The sequence below is a fragment of the Nansenia antarctica genome (genome assembly GCF_963989245.1).
Source record: "Nansenia antarctica genome assembly, chromosome: 13".
In the NCBI taxonomy this organism is placed as follows: Eukaryota; Metazoa; Chordata; class Actinopteri; order Argentiniformes; family Microstomatidae; genus Nansenia; species Nansenia antarctica.
Genome location: NC_137683.1, coordinates 24,763,129 through 24,790,628, shown reverse-complemented (window position 1 = coordinate 24,790,628; position 27,500 = coordinate 24,763,129). Strand labels below are relative to the sequence as shown.

Sequence of the window (27,500 nt, the reverse complement as noted above, 5' to 3'; positions counted from 1 at the left end):
CTGTGGTGTTGATATGTGCCCCCCTGCCCTTCTCAGATGTAAATCCCAGTCCTATCAGGTATGGGTCTGAACTGTGGTGTGTCTCTCTTTTAGAAATGAGAGCCCTGTTGAAAACCCCCGTGAGCATCTCTGCATGCATTACTACCAACCTGCTGGGAGGTTTCATTAACCATCTCAACCCTTCCTGACCCTGCTTATGAGAGCCAATATAGGAGACCACACACATTCCAAGCAAGTGAGAGCACACACACACACGCACGCACACACACACACACACACACACACACACACACACACGCACTGCATTTCCAGACAGCCTGATGGGGGGAAGGGAGAGAAGGAGAGAGGGATTTCTCTGTCTGTCTGGAGATGTGGAGATGGAGGCTGTAATCATAGGTTAGCATGTATACACACACACACACACAGACCTGCATACACACATACTCATAGAAAGACAGTTTTCTCTGTGTACAGTATGAGGTACAGTCATGTGAAAAAATTAGGACACCCCATAATCACCCCACAACATCTCAATAGGTTTAATATCCGGGCCTTGACTATACCAGACTATACTCTCCATTTCTTTCTTTTCAGCCATTCCTTGGTGTATTTACTGGAATGTATTTGGATCATTGTTATGTTGCATCATGGTCCACATCCGCTTCAGCTTAAATTTTTGGACAGATGGTCTCACATTTTCCTCAAACACCCTCTGATACAATAAAGAATTCATAGTGGATTTTATGATGGTGAGCTGGCCAGGCCCTGCTGCAGCAAAGCAGTCCCAAACTATGACATTTCCACCCCCACGCTTTTGAGGTTCTTGTGCTCAAATGGTGTCTTTGGTTTGGCCAAACATGTCTTCTGTTACTGTGGCCAAATAATTCAACTTTGGATTCATCTGTCCAAAGCACATTGTTCTGGTGTTTGTCTAGGTATTCTCTGGCAAACTTAAGTCTTGCCCTGATGGGGTTTTTTTTACGGCAAAGATTTCCTTCTTGCACACCTCCTATGAAAATCAAACGTGTGCAGTCTCTTTCGTACTCGTTGGAGACTTCTTTAAGCATCTTGCGGTCTGCTCTTGGGCTGAACTTGCTAGGACGGACAGACCTGGCCATGTTGGCAGTTGTTTTAAATGTCCTCCACTTGTAAATTATTTGCCGGACAGTAGATTGGCTGATTCCAGATCTTTTTAAAACCTTTAAAATCCCTTCCCTTCCCAGACTCATACACATCTACAACCTTCTTTCTGAAGGTATCAGAGAGCTCTTTTGATCTCACCATGGTGATACTACGCACTTCACCAATCAAGAGCAAACCAAACTAAATGTCTGAGGTTTAAATTAAATAAATTTATTAAATAAATAATTTTAATTAGGCTCCTCCAAAATCATCTGTAACAATGGCCTAATCATTTGCACATGATGCGCTTGCATGATGATTGCGCTTGATTCTAATTTTAGGAATTTTAATGTAGTAATCAATGTTGGGGTGTCCTAACCTTTTCCTATTCCATTTTACAAATGTTTTAAAAGATGTCGTTTTTCTGTTTTATTTGTTTAGTTATAAATGAAGATCAAATGTCCACATGTTGAAATATGTTGAAAAAGACAAAGGTTTTCATGGAATCTCCCATCTTTTTCACATGACTGTATACTCACCCCAATTGCAATCTAACACAATATAGGTCATTTCTTACCCCGACTTTCACATATTGCCCTAATCTTGACACTGTGTACACAACCCTCTTGGACATGGTACCAGCACCACTTCAATGACTCTAACTCTCCTCACAGCCATGGCTGTGCCATCACAGTGTGGGGTGTACCAATTTAGATCAGTGTGTCCACTCTAAGGACCTAGCCTGCCCTAGCTTTGTGGAGATACATTTTTAGATGTAAAGTATACAAATCGTGACAGACGTTGTCCCCTGATCCTGTGATGCGTTGCCGTCAGCCATCTCTCTCCCCTCTCTGAAGAGACAGACACACGCTCTTTGATCAGTGACAGACACGAGTTGGAGAGCAGTTGTTTGACAGTTCTGGGTTGTGTTTGTCGACTCTGTCTCCTGAGAACGGTTTAGGGTACATTCTTCTTGTTTACTTTTCATGCTGTCAGGCGAAAAAAAGCCTGAAGGCCTAGATAAGCAGAGGAAGATAGGAAATGACAGTGGTGTTAATTTAGCTATTTCGAGCTTTCACACACACACACACACACACACACACACACACACACAAACACTACTAATCTTTCCACGGTGTCCACAACAGACACATCTAACCCTCTACCGACTCACAGCTCAGCCTTCTCTGTTGCCAACCCACCCCCCTCCCCATCCCCCCACCCCCCTTGACTGTCGGCCACGGTGTCCCCCCCCCAGTGTCCCCCCCCGTTAGCCAGCACAGCCCCCCCCGAGGTCTGCCCTGTGCCGGCTCTACCACATGGCAGTGTGGGGGGACTTCAAAGCCCATTCCGGGGGGCTGCGCACGGGGGACCGCAGCTGACACAACTGTCACAGCGCCCTGGGCGAGCAGCACGGATTAAAGGAGGAGGAGAGGGATGACGGAGGGGGAGATGGGTGAAGGGACGGAGGGAAGAGGGAAGGGGGAGGGGGCGGATTCTAGAGGGGTAGTAACTACGGGCTCCTTGGAAACCTGGCTCTACCGTTGCTTGGTCTTGGTCTTGCTCAGCTGTGGGGGAAGATATATATATATATAGAGAGAGAGAGAGAGAGAATGAGAGAGCGAGAGAGAGAGAGAGAGAGAGAGAGAGAGAGAGAGAGAGAGAGAGAGAGAGAGAGAGAGGTGGTAGACAGAGAGGTTAAATACTGGATTCGGCAGCGTAGGACAGCCTCCACAGATAATGGGTTTGGACACTATGTTTCCACTCTGTGTTTATACCTCATACTGTAGATCATATGGTAGTGCTAGTCTATTACTACCCACTGCACTGCATACGGTAGACCTGTCATGACTGTGTATCCTTGTTTGTAGTCGTGTAGTAGTTCCTACCGACCACACAATGGTATCTCTGTCTGAAACACATACTTTCTGTATTGAACACATAACAATTATTTCCAATGTGTTGTTTGGTTTTTTATGTAGCTACTGTACATACACGGTGTGATACAGTGTTCAAACCAGTAGGTGTTCCTGTAGGCACACACACACACCGACACACACCTGCAAGGGGGGCTTTTCAAAACTTGCCGATGCAATAAAGTCCGTTTCCATGGTGATGGTAGGGGTTGGCATGGTGATGGTGTCATTGACCCAGAGATTAAGGATGACAATGAGCCATGACTGACTTTTTTTTCCCCCTGCGATGGTCTTGAATTCCCCTTCTGTAAAATGACGACAGGGTCTCAGAACGCCACAAGGACACATATCGCTACACATAATTGAGTTGTCCTTCCTGTTTGGCTTCTTTTGGAGGTCTTAGGTCCTCTTCCCTGATGGAAATATAACACGATGTTGTTGGGTGTAAGAGGAGAATGTTAAACACTGTAGGACAGGTTCCATACAGTGTCAGTGTCTTCCCATTCATTCAGAATGATGTAAGTGTTACAGAGACGCTCCAGGTGTTTGTCTAATTTCAGCCACTAGTTCTAAAATGAGCGCTCACGAGCCAAAAATGTGTCCCTGAAATCAATTACCTGATTGGACAGAGAGGGTCACACACTCCCATTACCGTGAGCAAACGTTTTTTAAGAACCATAATAACCAAAAAAACATTAGCAATAAAAAAAATCCTGCATGTATTTAAGACAGTACGCCTGGTTGGAGATATCGATTCACATTCCAAGAAAATTGTTTCGCACTTCAGGTGGAAAAAACATCTTACCATACATATTGTAGAATTATATAAAATGTGAAAATCTTTTCGCACGTTCAGCATTTTACACTTTCTGGTGAAGTAGACAGACATCTCTGTTGATTCTAGATGATTGTGTTTCCATGTGTAGTGGCTTGAAACTATTTAGTAACCACCGTCCAGCCTCACTCCCTGCCATTTAAACAACTTCCCTGACACCGTTTAGACCAATGGGCACTAGGGGGGAGCCATCATACAACATCATATTCTAATAGTTATTTCATTCAATCATCATGATCATTACTCGATAGCGTTCAATAATATGTATTTGTCCCCTACACCGTGGTTTAGCCTACCTGGTCCTTCCCCATGCATGACCACATTTCTATTCATGTTTGCTCAGACACACAATCTGCGCAGTCCGACAAATGGATCGCTTTAGAAAATAAATAAATAGAGAGCTTTGACCAAGCACTATTCCATAGCCAGAGTGACTGAATGTTGATTTATTGATATGCTCTTATTCATGTCCATGCTCCCCACATCTCATCAGACAGAGTGCACTTAAGACTGCAGTGAGACTCTTCCGAGGGATGAGAGGGAGGACTGGCCGTTAAAAATGTAAATTGTATTTGGCCCAATCCTGGAGATGGACATTGTCACTTCAGCTGCCGGTTGTTTGCACCTGTTGGCTGTTAAGTGCAAAAAGAGTTTCCCCCCCCCCAACCCCTTGGGCCCCTTACTTCCCCCCAAAAACAGCAAAAGTTTCAGCCTGTCAACCATGGTGCCTTAATCTATAGTGGTTGGCCAAGTTCCAAACACGTAATGCTCTCAGGCAAAAGCAAGAGTGATAAAGTTGCCCTAGGAAAGTGGGGCCATTTTTAACAGTTCCCCTGGGCAACAGTGAAGGGGAGGAGAGGGAGAGAGAGAGGTAAGAGTCAAGATTGCATCTGTCTGTGTGTGTGTGTGTGTGTGTGTGTGTGTGTGTGTGTGTGTGTGTGTGTGTGTGTCTGTGTGTGTGTGTGTGTGTCTGTGTGAATGCAGTTCTGTCTGGTCTAGTAATTTTACATTGACACCATAAACTTCTTCTTACTCAAATCTCTTTTTCCACACACACACACACACACACACACACACACACAAACACACACACACACACACACACACACACACACACACACACACTTACCCTTTCCGTCCTTCCCTGCTATCCCCGCAAGGCAAGCTGACAGAGACTTTGTCAGCAGCTCAGAGAATGACTCTCCTCTCCTTTCCCTCTCTCTCTCTCTCTCTCTCTCTCTCTCTCTCTCTCTCTCTCTCTCTCTCTCTCTCTCTCTCTCTCTCTCTCTCTCTCTCTCTCTCTCTCTCTCTCTCTCTCTCTCTCTCTCTCTTTCTTTCTATCACTCTTTCTCTCTTTGCTTTGTTCAGCTCTCCCCTCCCTGATGTCTTTGTCCACCAAATGACAAACAGCAGCACTCTCACACAGCTCGGCCACACTATGCTCACTACGCTGTCTTGTCAGTTGTTGGATTCCTTAACGGCAGGAAGTTGTCTGTGATCTCAGTCGTCCACGGTCGGCCACCCTTTCTGTCCTTGCTACCGATCATCTTCCTCAACTCAAATCCTCAGATCCTCTGCCAGTTGCCCTGGGGCCTTTTTCAATGTTGTGTGTGGGCTCCAGTCCTGGCCCAAAATTGGTTTGGGAGAAAATATCTTGCTAACTATATATCTATATACCTTAGGCAAGGCACATAAGCCCTAACTGGGCACTCCAGGGGCGCCTGGCGGGTACTGACTCAACAGTACTAATAGTGGGCAATAGAGCCCAGGGCTCTAGTCTAAGACTGTGCTGTGTGAGTGCTGTCTCGGCGGGGGTGTGCAACAAGATAATTATCCCCCTCAGGGATCAATTATTTATTCATTAATAATAATAATAATAATAATAATAATAATAATAATAATGATTATTATTATTATTCCTACTTCCTGCAATTTAAGGAATCCATTACTAATTTGGTCTCGGCTAGCCTTTTCATCAAAAAGATCTTTGTCAGAGCTGACGGTACACCGAGTTTAGGACCGCATTGCCATTGACGTGTCTTTGCCGACGGCATACTGACATCCTTTTTTGCTTGAGAGAGTTCACAGTCATCTGGCGGTCCCTCTCTGCCCCCATGGGAAACAGTGTGTGGATGTCTACTTGTGGCGTTAAAGATCAGCTGGCCCGGTTCGTTATGCTTTCCAGTGATGTTCTGCTCCCGTTCTCCACACACGCGGATGATTGTGCTCATCATCAAGCTTCTGCGGGCAATTTTTCCTAATAATGCTAACGGTGATGAATTGGCCATCACTCAAAAGGATATGCGTAATGTGGCTCAGGAAATCTGGTCTGGGAGATAATGGTTAGATGCCAGTTTAGGCAACAACAACAACAACAACAACAACATAAAGCTCCATTCTGATCTTTTAGGTGTTAGAACAGTTTGTTGTTTTTTATCCCTGATTATAGACAGCGGTGGTGATGCTGGTGACTGCTGGTGTCTGGTGGTGTTGATGTGTTGTAGTTGTGTTGCAGTGTTGTAGTTGATGTGGAAACGGTTGATTAGCGACAGAACACATTCCCCTTCCCCATCTACAGTATGTGGACATTTCCATATTCCAAATTGACACCAACATCACAGTTTTCGGTTAATGAATTCTATTCATGTCCATTCGGTGAAGGTTACCCCCTTCGTACAAGGGAACAGAAATGATTAAACGGAATACAAATCCGGAGGCTGACCATGACCGTGGGCTCAAATTCTGTGGTGTGGTGCTTCTCTGTTTATCTGAGTAGAGCATAGTTACAAAGAAAACTGAAACATGAATGAGCGCTCACATATTCTTCAAGACTCTGACTAAACCATAGACGTACCACCCACATAGAGAATACCTGTTCTTTCGGTTGGCATTGATGCCTTCACACAATAAGGAGAAAGGGTGTGCAGAGAGTTGTATATTAATCGGAGCCTCATGGAGATACCCTGCGAATGTCCTCACGGCCACTACTGTGATTTAGAAAGCGAGTCTGTGGTGAGAGCAGCCCATTGTGCATGCGGTCCATTCATATCAAGGCCATAAGACTTTCTGTCTCTGTCTCACTCACTCTCTCACTCTGCCTGTTGGTCTTATTTATGTGTTTGTGTATGTGTACGTGTGTTTTGATACAGTGGTTCTCTCTCTCTTTTATGGTGAACACTAGAATGTGTTGAAGCAAGCAATAGCCTTAGATAGAGCCGCCTAATGGTTGTTTCTTCTGACCCAACGGTTCGAGGTATCATAACCGTAATGATGATGACCGTTCTCTCTCTTTCTCTTTCTCCTCCTGTCCCTTCCATTCCTTCCGTTCCTTCCATTCCTTCCTTCATCACAGGGACTGGTGGGGGAGAAGTACGGCAGTATCCGTGTGCCGGGGGAGGTGGAGTCTGCGGAGTTCGAGATGATCCTGGACGCGGCCGTGGAGGCGGGGCTGGACACGCGCATCCTGGAGGAGTGGTACTGCAGGGATGAGAACGCCGTACCGCCCGCCTACTACCTCAAACCCAAAGCCCAGATGCTGAAGAACTATCAGAACTCAGTAAGGCTGAGCCCTTCTATATATTCTCAAACCCGGCTACCTAAAAACCAACTTAGCATAACTTCTGTTATGCCCTTGGATTAACATTCACAGAAGCGTTTAACGCGCCTTTAAAAACATCCAGTAAAAGTTATTTGGCAGCCATTCCTGTCAGCGGTATTTTAAATGAAGCAAAACTTTCAAACAAAGTTCGAAGGCTTTCCTAGTGGAAGGTTTATGGGGCCTATAAAGGTTTACTTTAGATAGAGGCGGCCTGTCTTGCGCTGGCTTTAACCACCACACCTGTAAACATATCTATCCGTGAGGATGTCACGGCCCCCATTTCTAGATACATTCCTAGCATGCTGGGATCGCTAGCTAGACTTCTTCTCCACCGCTGTTCTCTGTCGCTGTGTCCCATGTCTGGAGGATAATGAGAAAAGCAGCAGGGGATGCCATCCCAGCAGCTCCATTCACCAGAATCATTTGACTTTCCCATGTGAGCGATATCCACTTTTTTCTTTTTACTCATATCCTAGACGGTACGGTGTGTACGTGTGTATAGGACCCAGGCACAGAGAGGAGACCAGACGAATGAATGCATTCGTGTTGAAAGGCAAAGCCACTTTTACTGGTAGGAATATTACAGAGTAGACAGGAACAGACGTAGGAAAATAACAAACCAAAGAACGTGATCGACCCACTCGGTGCTGAGACTTGGCAGTGACTCGGGGGTTGTGAGTGTTGCTGGGTAGGGAGAGGGTAAGTGCCTGGGGCGCTTCTGCCATCTGTGTAAGTTGCTCCTGTTGTCGCCCCAGTAGTCCTGCCTGGTGGGAGACCACGTTGCAGATCTGGTCGATCTCCGCTGGGTTCATGTTATGGTGGCAGCTCGCAGTTGAAAGGCAAAGCCAACTTTTACTGGTAGGAATCCACCACAGATTAGAGAGGCAGAGACTTAGGAACTAAACTAAGTACACCAGAGCAGAGGCAACTAGATTGTATGACATGGCAGAGAGGATCACGAGAGACAAACCTCTAACAAGTGCCAAGCTGTCACACTGGGAGATCCAAAAACTGGAGATTTTTTTTTTTTTTTTTTTTTAAATAATAGGCTGCACCTGTTGTGCCTGGTGGTAAATGGTAAATGGACTGCACTTATATAGCTCCTTTATCCAAAGCGCTTTACAATGACTCTCATTCACCCATTCACACACACATTCACACACCAATGGCGGCAAGCTACCATGCAAGGCGCCGGCCCGCTCACTGGGAGCAATTTGAGGGGTGGTCACTGATGGAACCATGACAAGACCCGCGTTACATCATACTTTACGGATGTGGCTTCCTCAACACCACCACCCAAGTAAAAAAAAAAAATGTGTATATGTTTATTGCTTATCCAGGATAAGAATCAGTTGAGGGGAATTCAAACTTCTCAATTCGGTTGTTAAGTCGTGACGTGTTTCCGGGTCCAAAGTTGGCTGAGGCGCTGTCTTCGAAATGCCTCAGTAATAATAATAATTCATTATATTTATATAGCGCTTTTCCAAGGCTCAAAGACGCTGACAAATATGGGAAAATGGGAAAGTGCTGTGTCCCTTGTTGTATGAATAGATCCGAGTCTAAAAAACGATTGAACTGTCATTCTACCGCTGTAGTACACTGGTACGATGGTGCAGGGAATTTCTGGTTTGGACCCGGAAATTGCTAAACGTCACATTTGACATCAGACTTAACAACCGAATACTTTCCAGATCCAAATGTAGCCTACAGCACGTTATGCCCAATGTCTATATTTGCTCTCTCCTTCTCCAGATGGAGTCCAGCAGCGCAGCCAAGACCAAGAATGACAAGGCCTGGAGGAACGTGTCGGAGGAGATCAAGAGGATCTTCCGTACGTCAGTCCTGCAGCTCCAGGAGAAGGGCACCATGAAGAGCCCACAGGCCAAGAAATTCATCTGCTCTGGTCAGTAGGTTACAGCTGTCCTCTCATCCTCTTTTCTCCCTTTATGTGGAGAGAATGGCAGACTGGCCACCTAGAAGCTTTATAACATCTTCCTCTCATTGATATTTCATAGATGATGATAGATGTTTTTTTTCTATTGTATGTTTTGTTTTTTTCCCCAATCGTTTAAACACGTTTCCTGAAACGATGGCTCCAATTTCTCATACCTATAAACACAACACTGAAAAGAGTTAAGCATTTTTGCCAAAACTCAAAAATCTCTTCTCTTCTCTCTCGGATTCTTTCCACCAATACGATTCACAGAGCTACTGTATATGCTTATCTCTTACAGAGCATCAATTACACACGGGGGTGCTAAATTTAAACCTCTACCATCAAAATAGTGTTTATACAGTACATGTTTTGGCTTCATGAGGCCATGATGCATATTCAAATGTATAAAATTGTGTAGAAAGTTAAAAGTTTAGGGGGAGGTATTTGTCCCAAAATAGGTTGCAATTTTATGGTTTATACAGGATAAAGTCTGTTAGACCGAGATATTGTAATACAATACTGTGAATATATCATATACATATTGCATTGACACAATTATTGTATCAGAATAGGATATAATGCACATTTGTCTATCCATTGAGCTCCAATTAGGCTAAACCCAAAACCCAGCTTCCCAGAGTCATCCTGTAAACTTATAGTTGATACTGCAACATTGTTGAGTTCTGAGGATACACAAATGTTACACATTTTGGCAAAGAACTCACAGTAATTACACTGATAAGTAAAATGAAAAACTACACACTACAATAAGAAAATGTTTACACTGTCTTTCAGGCACGATGTGACACTTAATAATAAAATAACTCTGCTGTTGTGAAACCCATCCCCATCCCCCTCCTTCCCTGACACTTCCTGGCTTACCCATTTCAACCGTAATGGCTATAGACAGACAATAACAGTTATTTGCATGATCTTAGCGATTACTAAGCGATTACTAAGCGACATCTAAGCGATGACATTGTTTTACATACATCAAGCCACAAAATAGTTTTGCTCTCATTCTATTTTGACCTAGTTTTCAACGAACACCCTTTTGATACTATTTTCCCTATCGCTAGAAGCAAGATCTAGGCCCATTTCTTTTTCAACTGTGTGCGTGTGTACAGTATGTAGGCTACAATATGCGTGTCTGATTGAGAAAAGGCACAAGATCCACGCTCAGGGAGACAGACAAAGTCCCTCTCCGATGACAGACATTCAGAACACTTTGGTGCATAACTCGATTGCTTGTTATAAGCCAGGAGACAACGGCATCACTGCTGATGAGCAATTGTTTCCAACAGAAGCTCTGGCCCTTTAGGCTGTTCAATGGCTAGCAAGCCCAAGGTTGATGCATCTCAGCCAGCGGGTGAGTGCGAATGTGTGGTGACTGAGAATGTGTGGTGACGAATTCAAATCATCCACCTCAGCCTGCAGAGAGACGGTGTCAGTCGGGCAGATGCACAATGGACCCAAATCTGAGACTCTGTGGAATGTGGAATCGAAAGATTTGTTTTCAATGTGGTTTGCACGGTGGAGCATAAGAGAAACGAATGAGGCGAAAGGTGCATATTTAGATAGATACTGTAGATAGACAGACAGACAGACAGACAGACAGATAGATAGATAGAAGACAGATAGATAGACAGATATATAGATAGATAGATAGATAAATAGATAAATAGATAAATAGATAAATAGATAGACAGATAGATAGATAGATAGATAGATAGATAGATAGATAGATCTTTTTATTTAGTCAGGACAGTGCACATTAATGAACAGTCACTTATACAGAGTATGGTGACTGTAAATATGCCGGATTTAGCTGTGAGCTAATTCGCATCCGTGTCCGTGTCCATTTTCTTTTCTTTTAGCAAAGGACTGGTGTTTTTTTTGTAAACTTACACCAATGATGTCCGTCAATATGAATAATTGAAAGCTCCTAAAAATACAAAATGTGATATTCTAATGATTCTTACGTCCTAAATAGACACAACCAGTGCGTTATATTGTGCGTGGTATGGATGTAACTCAATGATTACACTGTTACGTCTAATGTCAACAAACGGACGTCTCCGGACCTCACTCTGGGTACCTGGGCTCGTAATGAGGGCCAAGGACTTGTAGTGTTAAGTCGGGCTACCCTAGCGAGCTCCCAAACGCAATCTAATTAGACCAAGTCACTCCATTAGGGATAAACCTAATCATCACTGATCCAAATCGACCATGGATCATTACCCATTTTGAAGATGACGAAAAAAGGATAGGCTATCTATTCCTGGTTTCTTCCGATTGGCTGTGGTACTAGGACAGTTTTTTATTTTTTGTGGGACATATGGTGACATGGGGATCTGCCGCGCTTGTTGAGACCAGGCACTCGTGCCTAATGAAAGGAACATTGCCTGTAGCCTTTTTCATGAATATATACAGTACAGTTTTGGGTTATTTCTAACTATGCTCCCCCCCGCTGTGCCATATACTCTGTGGACACTGTGAATACAAAGTCATTTAACTAATTGCCATGCAGATTTCCATGTTTGATTTTCTTCAAAGGCTTTTGTGTGAGGAAAATACAGCCAGTATGCAAGTTAATTGAGTACACAGGGCTTCAAACATACTGTCGTGCCTTTTCATACATGGGCTTCTGTCCCTCTCCAGCAGCTCACTTCTTTTCTCTTCCTCTTTTTCTCACTCTCACTCACTCATCTATTGCAGGCTGCTGCCGTGTGTGATATTGTACTGGAAATGCTGACAGACTTTCAGTAGAGCTGAAGTAGAGCTGGCTCTTTGGGGGGGCTTTGATAAAGCTGTGCCATACTGGATTATGTGATTGTATCGACCATATTTCTCCTTAAAATAGGCTTAGGGGAAACATATCTAATCACGTGCTAAAGACAGGCTAAATACCTGGGGAATCTGGGCAGCTTTGTCTAAAGACTTAACAGAGTGGCTGTTTTGAAGACTAGCATTGAAAGCTACTACATACAACAACAACCAGAGCTAGCCTTTTGAAGCTACTTTGGAGTGATATACGCTACTTTGGAGAGAAATATTGAGCAATTACTATTTGAGACTCAAAGTCACGAGGCACTAGAACACCCAAAGAACTAGCCTTCTCAAAATAGTCACTAACTGATACAGTGAGCTACTTCAAGGACAACATTCAAATGATGATATTTTCTGTGTTTGTGTTTTTTCATTGATACTATTTCAGCCTTGGAGGACGAACTGGACTTCGCGTTGGGCAAACAAACCCCTGCCTTCCTGAAGAAGTGCGTGTGCTACATTCGCAAAATCGCCAACTTTGACCGGCACGCCAAACTCCCCGAGATGGCCCGCTACATGGACATCGTCGTCGCCGCGGACCGTGTCATGCGCAACCAGGAAGCCTACGAACGGCTTTTAAAAGTGCGGGACGAGTTCATCCCCACGGTAGTGGCGGCCTCCAACCTCCGCGTCTACTCCTCCGTCACCCACTGCGACATGAAGCTGGGTTACTCCCAGGAGGTAGAGAGCCACTACGTGGAGGGCCTGTGTAAACAGTTTTACGAGGACATGGTGGACATCATCCAGGCGACGGTGCAGCAGAACTTCGACACGGAGACGGACCCTCTGTACGACGAGATCCTACAGCACCTCTCTCTGTGCAAGAACTTTGCGTCCTTCTACGAGTACAAAAGCGAGACGCTGGATATGGTGCAGGAGTACCTGCTGCCGTCCAAGGGGAGCAGGATGAGCCCCCTGGTGGTGTACGGGGGACCCTGCACGGGGAAGACTCTGCTGCTGGCAGAGGTGGCCAAACAGGTGAGAGAGAGTCAGATGCTGCGTTTTGGGGGATGGGCCTTTTTGCATGAGTGTTTGTTTTTTATCAGTTGCTCTGCGTTCATCTGTCACCTTTCTTTGTTTTTTTTTGTTATGTGTGTGTGTGTGTGTGTGTGTGTGTGTGTGTGTGTGTGTGTGTGTGTGCGCAGTTGCGCGTATGTCTGTGTGTGTGTGCGTGCGCGTGTGTCTGTGTGTGTGCGTGTGTGTGTGCGCGTGTGTGAGAGAGACCTTCTATCGTGTGTGTGTGAGGACGTGCGCGTGTGTTCACGCTATGAGCATAATTCATAACCACCTGTGGTACCTTTCCGCTACTTGTGTGTGCCTTTTTCGCTACACTTGTTCATAACTAAATGAGAATGCGTGCCTGTGTGCATGTGTGTGTGTCGGTGTTCATTGTTCACTCACCGGCCTGTCTTTACCGTGCCATCTGGTAGCCCAGCCACATTAAGGTCATGTTGCAGGCTCCCATGGTGAGCACCTGGGGGCTCTACCCCGCTTCGTCGACCTTTATAATACCGGAGATGCCATGAAATTGCCTTCTTGTAAGATAAAGTGATTTACTTTTTATGGGAGACGGGCAGGGTGCCACGCTCGGCTAAGCGGCACACATTCAGGAAGGCAGCCAAACTCGCACGCGTTCGTCTCTGTGCTCTATTGTGTTGAAGATTTCTTCCCCCCCCCCCCCACCCATCATTCACTCAAAGGCAGACAGAGAATTGCAGAGCGAGGGATGAAAAATGCGGTTTGTCGATTGAGGGAAGCCCGAGAGAGAGAGAGAGAGAGAGAGAGAGAGAGAGAGAGAGAGAGAGAGAGAGAGAGAGAGAGAGAGAGAGAGAGAGAGAGAGAGAGAGAGACGAAGCACCGCGGTACAGAGTTGTGTAAATGCACACAGACAGACAGACAGCCACCGACAGACAGACAGGCAGGCAGGCAGGCACAGATACACAGACAGACAGACAGAGACACAGACACACAGACAGACAGACAGAGAGAGAGAGAGAGACACAGACAGACAGACAGAGAAACAGACAGAGAAACACACAGACAGACAGACGCACAGACAGACAGACACACAGACAGAGGCAGACAGACAGACACAGAGACAGACAGACAGACAGACACACAGACAGACACAGACAAACAGACAGACAGAGACACACAGACAGAGACACAGATAGAGACACACAGACAGACAGACACAGACAGACAGACAGAGACACACAGACAGAGACACAGACACACAGACAGACAGAGACACACAGACAGAGACACAGACACACAGACACAGACAGACGCACAGACACACACACACACACACACACACACACAGACAGACAGACACACAGACAGAGACAGACAGACAGACAGACAGACATAGAGACAGACACAGAGACAGACACACAGACAGATACAGACAGACAGACACACAGACAGATGCACAGACAGACACACACAGACAGACACACAGACAGAGACAGACACACAGACAGACAGATACAGACAGACAGACAGACACACAGACAGATACAAACAGACAGACACAGAGACAGACACAGAGACACACAGACAGACAGACAGACAGAGACACACAGACAGAGACACAGAAATACAGCAGAACCTGATGGAACCCAAGGACCTGATTTTCTGACAACTGATCCGGGCTGGGCCAGGCTGGGTTCTCCACGTCAGAGCTGTGTTTATATGATCTGGCGTGGCCGTGTGTGATAACTTGCAGTGCGCCTTCTGCTCTCTCCCTCTGCAGTCAGTGTCACATGCATAGCAGCAGCACCTGTTCAATTCAAAGTCTTTGTTGTTGTCATTTTCATATAGGTTATATATATATATATATTATCATATATATTATCTTATCTAACTAAATCATTTAGTTAGGTTTTTTTTGCGTTTTTTTACTTTCTCTTGCTGTTTCGGTCGTACGTACTGAATTGGTGTTTACCGGCTAGGGATATGTAGAAATATTCCCAATTCACTGATGTGCCTCTGCTCTGTTGTCATGTTCTCTTCGCCTACACCAGGGCATCACAAGAAAAATCCAGGCTTATTTTTGACAAGTCTCGCCTTTAGTGACGTTGATGGAATACCCCCCTGACCAAGAATGTCAATTGAAAGCATAACAAACTCTGCTGCATTGAAGCCTTCTCTTACTCTTACACACACACACACACACACACACACACACACACACACACACACACACACACACACACACACACACAAAACAAGCGAAAACAGCAGCAAAATCGGGATGATTCCTGGAAATATATAAAGTATTCTATAAAGGCAGGCGCAGTAAATAGAGTTGTTGATAGGTGAAGTAAACATAGTAACTAATTTGAGTTTTCAAGCTCTATCCACTCTATTATTCATGAGTTTTAGGCACGTATAGTTCTGTCTATAGTGATAGTTTTTGCCAAGTGTACGGCCGCAGGAAACAAAATAGCTAGAATGAAACCCCTCTCCTCAGTGCATAGCTCTAACCACAGCATGATGCTGCCCTTCGGCCTCTGAATAGCATCCTCTAACCTCTTACATTGTTGTAGACTTTTATTCTACTCACTGATTGTGTTTGCATGAGTTTCATTATAGGAACTGATTTTAAAAGGTAAATCAACCACCCTCCCCTATCTAGTAACTCTGTAATTTCACTGGTCACAACATTGGTATCTATTCTATTACTTAGTACTTAGCGATTAGTAATTACTCAGGTGTGTTTATTTCATTACACTTGTGTTCTACTTGTGTAATAAAACAAACCGCTCATCTCCATATGCCATGTAAATACCTGTTGTGTAAATAACATGTTAATACATTGTTACTATATAACTATAACTATATACTATACTGTGTTACTACACAGGTGTAAATCCGTTTTTTCTTTCTCTCTTTGTGATTTCCAGGCCTACTCGTGGCTCCAAACAGAGATGGGCCCAGAGACGGACCCCGTGATCATTGTCCGTTTCCTCGGCTCCTCTGAGTTCTCCACGGACCTCCGCACTCTCCTCCAGAGCATCTGCGAACAGATCGCCATCAACTATCGCTGCCTAATCCACTTCCTTCCCAACAAGATCCAGGAGATGAGGGAGCTACTGGTCAACCTGCTAAGCGAGTCCTCTTTCCACCGACCCTTGGTGATTGTCATGGACGCCCTGGAGCATCTCTCGGAGGCGGACGAGGCCCGCAAGCTGTGGTGGCTCCCGGCTCAGCTGCCACGCACCGTCCGCATCGTGGTCTCCACCCTGCCAAACAAGCACGGCATCCTGCAGAAGCTCCGACACCTGATCCACGACGGGAGCCGCTACGTGGAGCTGGTGCAGCGGGATCGCAAGGCCTGCAGCCAGACACTGAAGCAGCAGCTTCTCGGGGTTAAGAGGAAAGTCACGTCTGGCCAGCAGATCTACGTCAACGAAGCACTGGCCAAGTGCACACTGCCCATGTTCGTCAACCTTATCTACCGGGAAGTGGTGCACTGGCGCTCGCACAAGGATGTGGACGACAGGTCGCTGTGCTCCACGGTGCATGAGAGCATCGAGCAGCTCTTCTACTCGGTGGAAAACAAGTTGGGGCAGCGGTTTGTATTCAGAGCACTGGGCTACGTCACCATGGCAAAGGCGGGGTTAACAGAGGTGGAGCTGGAGGATATCCTGTCTCTGGATAACAGCGTCCTTGGGGACATCATGGTAAGTTCCAATCTGAAGAACCCCCTCAGGATCTCTTATGACCTGGTGGCACGTCTCAAAGAGGAACTGGATGGCTACCTAGTGGAGCGTCAGGTGCGGAATGTGACGCTAATGGTGTGGGCCAACAGGCACCTGCATCTCATCGCCCAGAAGCTGTATCTTAGCAACGAGGAGGATGTCCATCAGATGCACAGTCTCCTGGCTGAGTATTTTCTGGGGGCGTGGTCTGGCGGAAGGAAGAAGATATTCCACTGCGACAACAACCACTTCGCCTCACTAAATATCTCCCAACACAAGAACCCCCAACACCAGCAGTCCCATGATAAACCATCCACTGAGAAGTACTCCTACGACAGGCAGACTCCGGAGCAGCCCTGGGTGTTCCAGTGCAACCTCCTGGAGCCTGACATCTTCTTTGTCAACCATAGGAAGATGACAGAGCTCCTATACCACCTGACCAGGAGCGGGCGCACGGACGACCTCATGTTTGGTGTCATTATGAACTTCAGCTGGCTGTACACCATGATTAAGATAGGGCAGTTTGACAAAGCACTGACAGACATTGACCTAGCCTACAGCTACTCTCAGGAAAAAGAGCTGAAATTCCTCGCCACCACTCTGCGTAGCATCAAGGTGAAGGTAACCAAGAATCCGGCGTCGCTATCTGCGGAATTGCAGCAAAGGCTCCTCCCTGTTGTCACCTCCCTGCCCAAGCTCAGACACCTCCTCCTGGAGTGTGACAAGGACGGACCCAAATACTGCTCCATCGTGCCCCTCCACTCTTCCATGGATGTGACCTACAGCCCCGAGAGACTGCCGCTGTGCTCCAGCTACATGCAGATTGTGGAGATCCTCCCCACTCTGGCTCCTAACATCATCCTCGTAGCCCTGGAGGACGGCTCCGTCAGTACCTGGGACGTGGAGAGCAGGCAGCTGCTCCGGCAGATCGACACAGCTCGGTCCGTGGTGCTGGGCATCAGGCTAACCAGCGATGAGAAGTACCTGGTAGTGGCCACTACCAAAAATACGCTGCTCATCTACGACAACCACAAATCCTGCTTGCTGTCCGAGGTAGATATCAAGGGCTCCAAGCAGTGTGGCATCACAGGAGGCGTGGCCTTCATCAACGGGTTCACCCTCTCCAGTCACCACGCCCTGGCGTGGCTAGAGGCCAGTAAAGACGTCAACGTCATCGACCTGCTCTACGGCTGGCCCCTCTACCAGTTCCACTGTTGGTACGAGGTGACGTGTGTCCAGTGCTCACCGGATGGAATGTATGCCTTCTGCGGTCAGTATCTGAATACCACATCCATCTTTCATCTGGGAAGTGGGGACAAGCTGGCCACAGTGACGTCCGAATTCTCAGGGGGATTCGTGAAGTCCATCTTAGTGTTGGACACCATTCACCAGATGGTGATGATCGACAACGAGGGGAGCCTGTCGGTGTGGAACACCAAAGAGATCACCAACCCAAAGCTGATGGAGGACTACGACTGCAGAGGGGACGAGAGTGAGGTGGTGGGCATCGAGCTGTCCGAGGACCAGCGCTCTATTCTCATCTGCAAGGCCAGGAGCATCGAAGTACTGGACACCAAGGTGTGGAAGATGGCTGAAAAGTTCAAGGCTAAGCGCAGTGAGCGCTTTGTAGCTGCTGTCCTTTCCAAAAATGGCCAGAGCATCGTGGCCTCCATGGAAAACACCTCATCCATCTTTGTTTGGCGGAGAGACAGTGGGCAGTGTATGGCCAGTCTGATTGAAATCTCAGGGGCCATTGTCAAACTCATTAAGTCCACCCATCACAACCTGCTTCTGTCTGTGGCCAGTAGTGGGGTGCTCTCAGTCTGGGACATTGACATTATCACTGCCATGTCCAACATTGACAAAACAGGCAAGAGGATCCAAACCTTACAGCTGTCTGGCAGAGAGGACTTTGTTTTCACCATGGACGGCTCAGAGGCCATTCACAAGTGGAACTTCAGCACGGGTTTCATTGAAACAGTCTTCAAGCATGAGGGGTTGGTGGAGAACTGTGTCCTAACGTCCTCGGGGGACCTCATGGTGACGTCGGACGATAAATGCAGCCAGTACATATGGCACACGACCACAGGTGAAAACATTTTTCGCATAAACGGACAGAAGATATCGCAGCTCCTGATCACCCACAATGACCAGTTCGTGGTGTCACTTTGCGAGCAGAATGCCTCTAGAGTTTGGAGACTGGCCACTGGGCACAAGGTGTGCAATATCCTCGTCACTCTCCAGAATGCACTGATTACCACCGCAAACACCTTTCTGGTGGGATCCACCAAAAATAAGCTTCTTGCTGTCAGCCTTTGGTCAGGTAGTGTGTCAAAGAAGTTTGTCTGTGACGACGGCATTAGCATCGTCAACTTCAAACTCATCCCTGACTGTCCTGACTTTGTGGTCTTCATTACATCCACCGAGACTGTCTTCATCTGGAGCGTCGCGGACGAGTCCGTCTGCAGGCGCGTCCAGCTTCCCACCAACTTCCTGAAAAACTTGGAGGACTTCCAGATCTCTCCCAATGGGAAACTGGGCATTGTTTCCAAGGGAGATGAGAATATCAATGTACTAGATCTTCACAGTGGGAAGTTAAGGCTTGTCCACGCCGCCGGCGTCATCTGGCGGCAGAAACTGTCGAGAGACGGCCGCTATCTGGTCTATGTCTGCTTTCATAATTGTGACGAGGACGATGACGCCGGCGTGGTGTCAAACCTGATTGTGATGCGTCTGGCGGACGGGAAGAGCATCGGCACGTGCTCCCTCTATAAAACGGCCACCTTCCTCTGCCTCTCCCAGCGGGCGCTCAACATCATCATCGGCTTCGAGGACGGCAGCATCGGCACCTACACGGTGGTCGACCGCGTGGACGCCGCTCTCAAGATCAAAATCGCCACCTCCAACAGCAGACAGATCGTCAACAACGCCTCGCAGAAGGTGAGGCCCAAATGCGGTAACCACGCCTTCAAAACCATCGCCGACTGTGTGTGGAGGGAGTCAACGGAGGTCTTCTCCAGGGACAGCCCCATCAATGTGTCTGACTCGGGCGAGGCCGAGACCACTACCCCCACTAAAAAGAGTGAACTGCTGCAGTGAGAGGGTGGAGTCGTGTGTGTGGAGAAGGGGGCGATAGGTTAGTTAGGGTGATTACTAGGGATTCACAGGGGTTGCAGTCGACTCTAGTTTACAGCCACCTGATTCCGCTGCAGATGTCAGCCCTCTGGGTAGTTTACGGGCTGACTGCTATAAAGCTGCACTCAAGTCATGTCTTACATACAACCTATTGTATTGTTTATTTCACGTGATGACTGTTAGGATTCAAAAAAATATATATAAGAAAATATATCAAATCTATTACTTTGCCATTATGTGTCCTTTTGCATTTGAAGAACAAAGTCAGTATTAACATGTCTCTGTTTAACATTTCCAAAGTCATTCCAGTGAGCTTGACGCCTCTTCCTTATTCATGCATTTATTAATGTATTAATTTGCATTGTGCACCTGAAGCCATGATGTTGCTCTTAAAGCTGTGTGTTTATTTTTGTTTAATAACATCTACTAGTACTGTACAAAAAGTAAGAACTATACATACAGTATGTGTACATATCTCTTTTGGCTGCTGCAATTTGTGCAACTCCTTAAAAAAAATGTTATGTTGTGCTTAATGCAATCAAAGCGAGTGCCTGGATTTTTAAATGTCTTTTGTTCTTGCAGACTACCGAAATTTAGAAGATGCAGGGAATTTGTAAAAACACTATAGACATACATACATACTATATACTAGCATACATTTTGAATTTGATTGATTTAAACTATCAGAGAAGAGAAACGATTGAAGGCAAAGGTGGTTTAGTCACATTGTTGAGTGAGAAGATTTAATCTGTCCTTCAGTTAAAATCTGTACACAACAGGTACAACTTAACCCTCAGTTGCTCGCCTATCATAAAAGTATAGGTTTAGTTTAGGGGGAAACACCACTATTAAGCATGTAGTGTAGCATCTTACTGTAAGCATCCATGCCTTAAACAGTCTTCTCATTCTACATGTCCAGTGGGATTATGTTTGCTGTCATTAAACGTTCAGAGAAAGAGAATGATCAGTTTTAGTGTTGAAAGTCAGAATACGAGATGTTGTGAGTGGCAGCACTTTATGAATGGTTATGAGAATGTCTGTGTTACAGTTGACTCTGAGAGGTATATTTGTATATGTCTTTTTTGTGTCTTTGCTCTTAAAACGGGTGTTGACTTTATTTACTACAAGTTGTAGTGGAATACCAGGATTCTGAGTTCAAACATAACAAAAAACATCAGTCAAGAATGATATTAACTACAGTTTATTTTTTATTTTCTCCCATAAAACCTTTTAAGGGCTATTCTTTCTAAGTGTATGTTTACTTCCTGTCAGCAGACATTGGCCCAAGGGTAACAGAAGATGTGTAGCAGTATTAAGCTTTAAGATAATATTTAATTGCCATCGAGCAGACTTTCTAAATCTAGAAATACCATACAGTGTATTTGCCAAAGTTATTAGTTTGATGTATTGTTTTGTTGACAATGTTTCATGGCTTGTAATTTATATAATTACCAAATTGTTGAGTGTTTTATTGTGATTATGTTTAACCAAGATAGAGAAAATGTACTATCTTTGCTAAGAAGTATAAGTGAGTCCACTTACGATATATTGGAATGCCAGTTCAAGGGTATATTTGAATGTGTCCATATGGAAGCCAGTAATCAGTATTATTGTATGTCATGTAACTTGAATGACTTTTAATAACTTACATGTTTGCAACATTTAGTTGACATACTGGTAATGAATGTTTCTACAGTATTATTTGTATTGTCAGGACTTACTTACCTGTTTAGAGATTTATATTTTCATAAATGTTGTACTTACATTTTGTTACAGAGTTGTTTAACTGGAATTATTCTATCAAAAAAGAAACTTATGTCTGAAGCAATATGAACGTGTGTATGCATTGTTTGTATGAAACATTTTAATGTAATAAAATGGTTCACTTTTTGCCTCCACACCTAGCTTCCTCATGCTTACCATGCCAGTCTAAGGTAAGGTTATTACTTAGGCTACAAGTACACCGCAAGCAAAGGGACTAAGTCGGATCATCTGATGTTTTCAGGAGACTGCCTGTTCACTCTAGTTTTGCAAGGGACCCATATCTGATACACTGTATGTGAGTTTAGACAGAGATCACATTCTAAAAGACTCACTTGGGCAGTGATCCTTTCATGTCTTTAATTGTATGACAGTTAAACTTCAGAGAGCATAAAAAGCATTGAAGAAATCCCAGATAATCAAGCCTAGACTTTATATTAATATTGGACAATGGAATGAATGATCTCCTAAACTAGCATTTTTTTGTCCAGTGGTAGCTTGCTAGCTCTAGCCAAATCTAATGTACCTGTCTCGACCAAGAAGGGGAGGGGAAAACACTGGGAGAAAATGTGGGTCTGATCTGGTCTGATCTGACCCTATATACAGTAGGACGCATGTGAAAACTATCAGTATCAAATCAGAACTAAAAACGTCAGATTCCATGTGATTTCGACAGCTAGAAAAGAATATATATATAGCTCACATTTAAGATGCAGTGTAAACGTCGCCTTTAGCTAGGGCTACACAGACAATCTGAGAACTCATCTCAAATCAACTGGTCTACACCAGAGTGGTATATTAGAAGAGTAGTGCCAATGAAGAGGTACATTTTGCTAGCCAGTCTGACAAATATTGTGTTCTTAGATCTTGAATTTAGATCTAACTTGAATTTTCTAACTGAATAGATACTGCAATTTCAACCACGAGACGTCTTAGTTATAGCTAACAATTCAGAGGCTCAACACACAGAGGCAAGGGTTAACACCAGGCTTGCTGGTATGTTTCTGAACGTTGAACGTAGTTCTGAATGAACTTAGGGTTTTCACAAACAGAGGCTGGGCTCACTCAGAGCAAAACTGAACTTAAAACAATTTGTAAACTTCAACCTCAAAAGGGTCCACAATTGGCCCGGGCTGCTTACCGGCTTTACACTTTGTCAGTGAAGCGGTGAGAAGCAAGGCCAACCCTCTTCCTCAGGAGCTCTCATCTCTGTCAGGATGGTAGTAGCATTTGGGTACATCCTAACAAGCCACTGAAGAGGTGAGCCACTAACCTAGACTGCCCTCTCTTTTTCTCTCTTATAAGTTGTCCTCTCCTCACAATCTCATGAGCGTCTGCTCTCTCTCTCTCTCTCTCTCTCTCTCTCTCTCTCTCTCTCTCTCTCTCTCTCTCTCTCTCTCTCTCTCTCTCTCCTCCCTCCCTCCCTTTCTCTAATTTAAATAATCCAAGCATACACACACACACACACACACGCACACAAGCAGAGATGTAACCTGAGTTGATGGGTAAATATTTCCCAAACACTAGATGACACTGTCGTTATAATTTGCCAATGCACAGAGCACCTGGGATTCTCCTATACGCTGCTCCCTGCGGCCCCTCACACACTACCAAGGTAAACGAATCCGGAACCTGTGATAGGCCAGCAAAGCATTGTTGCCTTGGGATACCATTTTAATTTCCCCATAGTGTCTGCTCTAATGTGTGCTGCTGTCTCTACGACAACAGCGGCTGCAGGGTAGCAGCGTGTGGCCACGCCCCCCATTGTGATGACAGTGAGCTCATGTCTCTTGGCCTTAACCAGTAAATCCTTGTGAAAACAGAGGCAGGCTATCGTTAGCACATTCCTCCTGCAACACAGATGAGGGCCACCTCAACACACCGATAATGACCCCGCATGTCAAACAGGAGGACTTGTTAAACCACTAACCAGTGTGGGTTCTAGCGTATGTACAGTATGATGTTTACTGTGTGTATACACACACAGCCTCAAAATAACTGGTTCATTGTTTACCGTATTAACACTTGAATATAGAGGCCTCCTTTTGTCATTTCTGTCTTTTTCCATTCTCCTTTTACAACCTGTTCTAAGAGTGGGGTAGCCGATGAGTCACCCTCATCTCTCTCTCTCCAGCCAAGTGCCACCGAGCTTAAACTAGCCAAGACTAAACCCATTAATCTTACTGTGGGCTGAAGTTTTAATGGAAGCAGTGCCCTCACCTAGCTGTCCACCTCGCTAAGAAAAACAATCCCTTACATCCTCGTAGATACGGGGGGAGCCAGTCGGATTGCTTTGAATGGTGAACATTCAGATCCACACCTTCCCTTGTTTGTGTAACGCTACGAGGTCTTGTCTGAAAGTGTAATGTTTACAAAGGGCAACAGACTTGTTCTAGGACACACGAGAGACAATGCTGCATTCTTACGAGCTGACCCTTTCAAAAGAGGTGCCCCCTCGTCTTCTATGAGGTGAGACAGGCTGGCATTTTGTGACGTGGTGACAAGTGTGATACAAGTATCAGGTCACAAAACACATTACAGAGCTGTCTGCCATATAGAGCTGCTTGCCATGTTGGCACTGTGAACCGTATTTTCTTCTCCACAGTGTTCAGTTGGACTCTGACTCAATACAGAGAGTGTGTGGAGAGATAACTGTAATGTTCCCTCACCCTAATTCCTCTGTGTAGTAAAGCGTGCTGGGAGAGAAGGATTTGATATCGAGAGGCCTGGCAGTTGTTTACTTTTTTTGTGTATGTTGTGGGCTTTTTTCTTTTTATTCCAGGTGAGCCATTGGAAATAGGAGATGTCCTAAGCTCTGTCTATCTGTGATAGGTTAAGGAGATTACGGAGGGTAGTTTACGCTGCCTCTGCCCAAGCGGAGCTCTGGCTTGTGTGGACGTGGGGGATAGAATTGGGTATCAGCATGGGAGACTGACATGCTGTACTACAGTACCTGCAGAGGAGAAGGAAAAGGAGGACAAAAGAGCAAAGTGACATACAGTAGGACTCCATACATTTAGAAACAACTGTCAACTAAAGAGAAAAAAGAAATACTGGTGCAATAGCATTAGAGCGCTATACATGAACTATCCTTTTCTTTCTGATGACTATCTACGTGTTACCAACTATTAGTGTACGGTACTCAGTGCAATACCTTAAGTCTAATGACTATCGACACTAGCAGATAACATTAAAGTCAATTCTGTGTGAAATCCTAGTCACAAGTATGTTGTTTTAGCAGAACTGTTAGGACACAATTTTTGATTAACCCTTGTGTGATGTTCACTTTTTGGACCCTTTTGTAGTGTTCGGGTCCAGTTGACCCGGGACATCATTGGGGTTTTAAAAGCACTTGTCTTGACACGGTGCTCCTAGTCCCAAGGGTGACCCATACAAGGGGGTATACTCAGGGCGCAAGAAAGCCCCAAAATAGCCCATAATATTAAAGGGCGCCTCCTGTGGGCACAAACAGGTACTGTACCCAATAATGCACAATAGGTACTGTGTACACATTCAAAAGTGCATATATTTTGTTCTAGTGGATCTAGGGGGCTGCCCTTTGGAGAGGCTGGAGCAGAGGATGCTTAGTAACAACCCACAAAGTGTCAGACCCTTGGGAATAGGTGGGGCCGAACGACAGCATGATGAGTAGAAGCGTTTTTACGCACATGATGCCCCTAACTTTGAAAATGCAAAATCCACTATAATAAAGACCTGGGTGTCATAAATCATACTTATCTAGGAAAAATGTTAATGAAACAATGTTTTCATTGCTGTTTATTATTTTGAATTTATATTCTCAATTGAATTTCACATTTATCTAATTATAATCAAAGCTGTAAAGAAAATACAGGTGATGAACAAGAATAGAAATGAAAGAACCAAACTAAGATTGTTTTTGCCAATAGCTATGAAATACATCTCTCAAAAATGTCTGCAAATGCTGAATCACAAAACACGAACGGAATGTACACTGTTTTCACTGTCACTGTCGAAATACAGTATTATGTCTGAAAAATCCCAAATAATTCTGAAATAACACTGGCTACAATTGTGTGTGCATGGGTATGCCTGTCTACACAACACATGAAGCACAGAATGTGACAGTGTGTGTACCTCAAATGTACTTTTTGGAGTTGCTGCATACGTTCTGTACAGTGCAAGAAAATGTAAAAATGTTTACAATGTTGCACTTCAAAGGGTAAAAAGTGCGAGAGCAGACGGCTTCTTGGCACGGGAAAGCTAGAGCAGAGGTGTGTGAGTGAGTGAGTGAGTGTCAGTGTGAGTGTGTGTATGTTTCTGTGTGTCTCTGTGCATCCGGGCCTAAATGACCCGAAGATCTTATGAAGGACATAAATGTGTTGGGGTATTGTAGGATTTTTCACTTTTACATGTTTTTCATAGAAAATAAGCCAAGGCCATGGAGTTTCATATTGATCAAATGTATTCTTGTACCATTTCTCACCAAGTAAAAATGTAAAACGGGTCCGGTTGACTCGAACACCACACAAGGGTTAAGGCAGTTAGGAAGAATGAGAATAGAATATAAAAACAAAACCAATCAATTTAATAGTTCGAAGAAACATACAAAGTACTTATAAGACTGTTGTAAACAAATGGGAGTTTTATCATAGTCTTAGGCTACGTGCGTCAGGGACACTGCAGGCCTAAACCAACCAAGTCAACGAATGCGTCTCCGTTGCGTGCTTACATAGATAGTAAACAATTATACATATATATTATACATAGTAAACAATAAAACACCAGAGACCAGCATGAATCCGCGGAAGCCTTTTGGCAAACCACATACATTACAATGACAATGTAACATTTTCAATTAGTGTTATCAGGCTAGGCGGCAGATCTGCAGGACATCCACGAGTGTGTGTGTGTGTGGGGGGGGGGGGGGGCATTAATCACCATCCACAAGAGGAGATCAAACAGCCCTGTCGTTGTATCAACCGCATGTAAACACATGTAAATAAATTAAGTGAAAAGTTTGGTTCCCACACACACAAGCACATGACTAACACGCCGCTGTTAGCAAGGCCGCTGGCATAAACAGTCCATGCCATTGTTTAGGGCCACAACCACTAGAGGGGGCCACACGTTTGCCGTCGATTTAGCGCAAGCTACCACCGTCAACCAAAAACTCCACCATCCCCGTTGACGAAACACCTGTCAGTCACCCGATACCACCAAACCCCTCTGGCGACAAAATGTGGCGGGGGGGGGGGGGCACAAAAGTCCTAGGACCAGACCTGCTAACACGCCTCAAACACAGACTGCATCAAAATTGCAGACATGCTGTACAGTTTACCCCGGTTCGCGTTGGTATGGTGATGTGGAGATCGAGCTGGGTGGTTTGTACTTTGTCAAATCAAACTACTGGTTGCATCTACACGTTCAAAACAATGGTTTGAATAAAATCTAACATTGTTGAGAGGCTAACCAGTGTTGTGTTGTTCGCAGGGAGCTAGAATATCACAAAGTAACTTCAGCCAACTCATGCATGTACGCAGACCCAGTGTTGCATCATTCCTACAGATCCCCATTGAAAAGCTGTAACAAGGGTTGTGTGCAGAGGACCCAGCTGTGATGCAGGATGAAGGATTAACAGCAGGCAGCGGTTGGCACAAGTAAGGACCCTTTACTAGAA

General features: G+C 45.1%; 1 protein-coding gene across 1 annotated transcript in view; it reads left to right on the top strand.

Annotated features, from left to right (window-relative positions):
* The window catches only part of nwd2 (NACHT and WD repeat domain containing 2), a gene marked incomplete at both ends in the record, with an annotated part of 40,854 nt that extends 20,810 nt beyond the window's left edge, over nucleotides 1–20,044 (top strand). The window contains 4 exons of the mRNA XM_080544453.1: nucleotides 7,226–7,429; nucleotides 9,224–9,374; nucleotides 12,625–13,214; nucleotides 16,148–20,044. Coding sequence (XP_080400579.1) covers nucleotides 7,226–7,429; nucleotides 9,224–9,374; nucleotides 12,625–13,214; nucleotides 16,148–20,044 — 4,842 coding nt within the window. The remainder of the gene's footprint in view (nucleotides 1–7,225; nucleotides 7,430–9,223; nucleotides 9,375–12,624; nucleotides 13,215–16,147) is intronic.
* Between the last annotated feature and the right edge of the window lie 7,456 nt (nucleotides 20,045–27,500).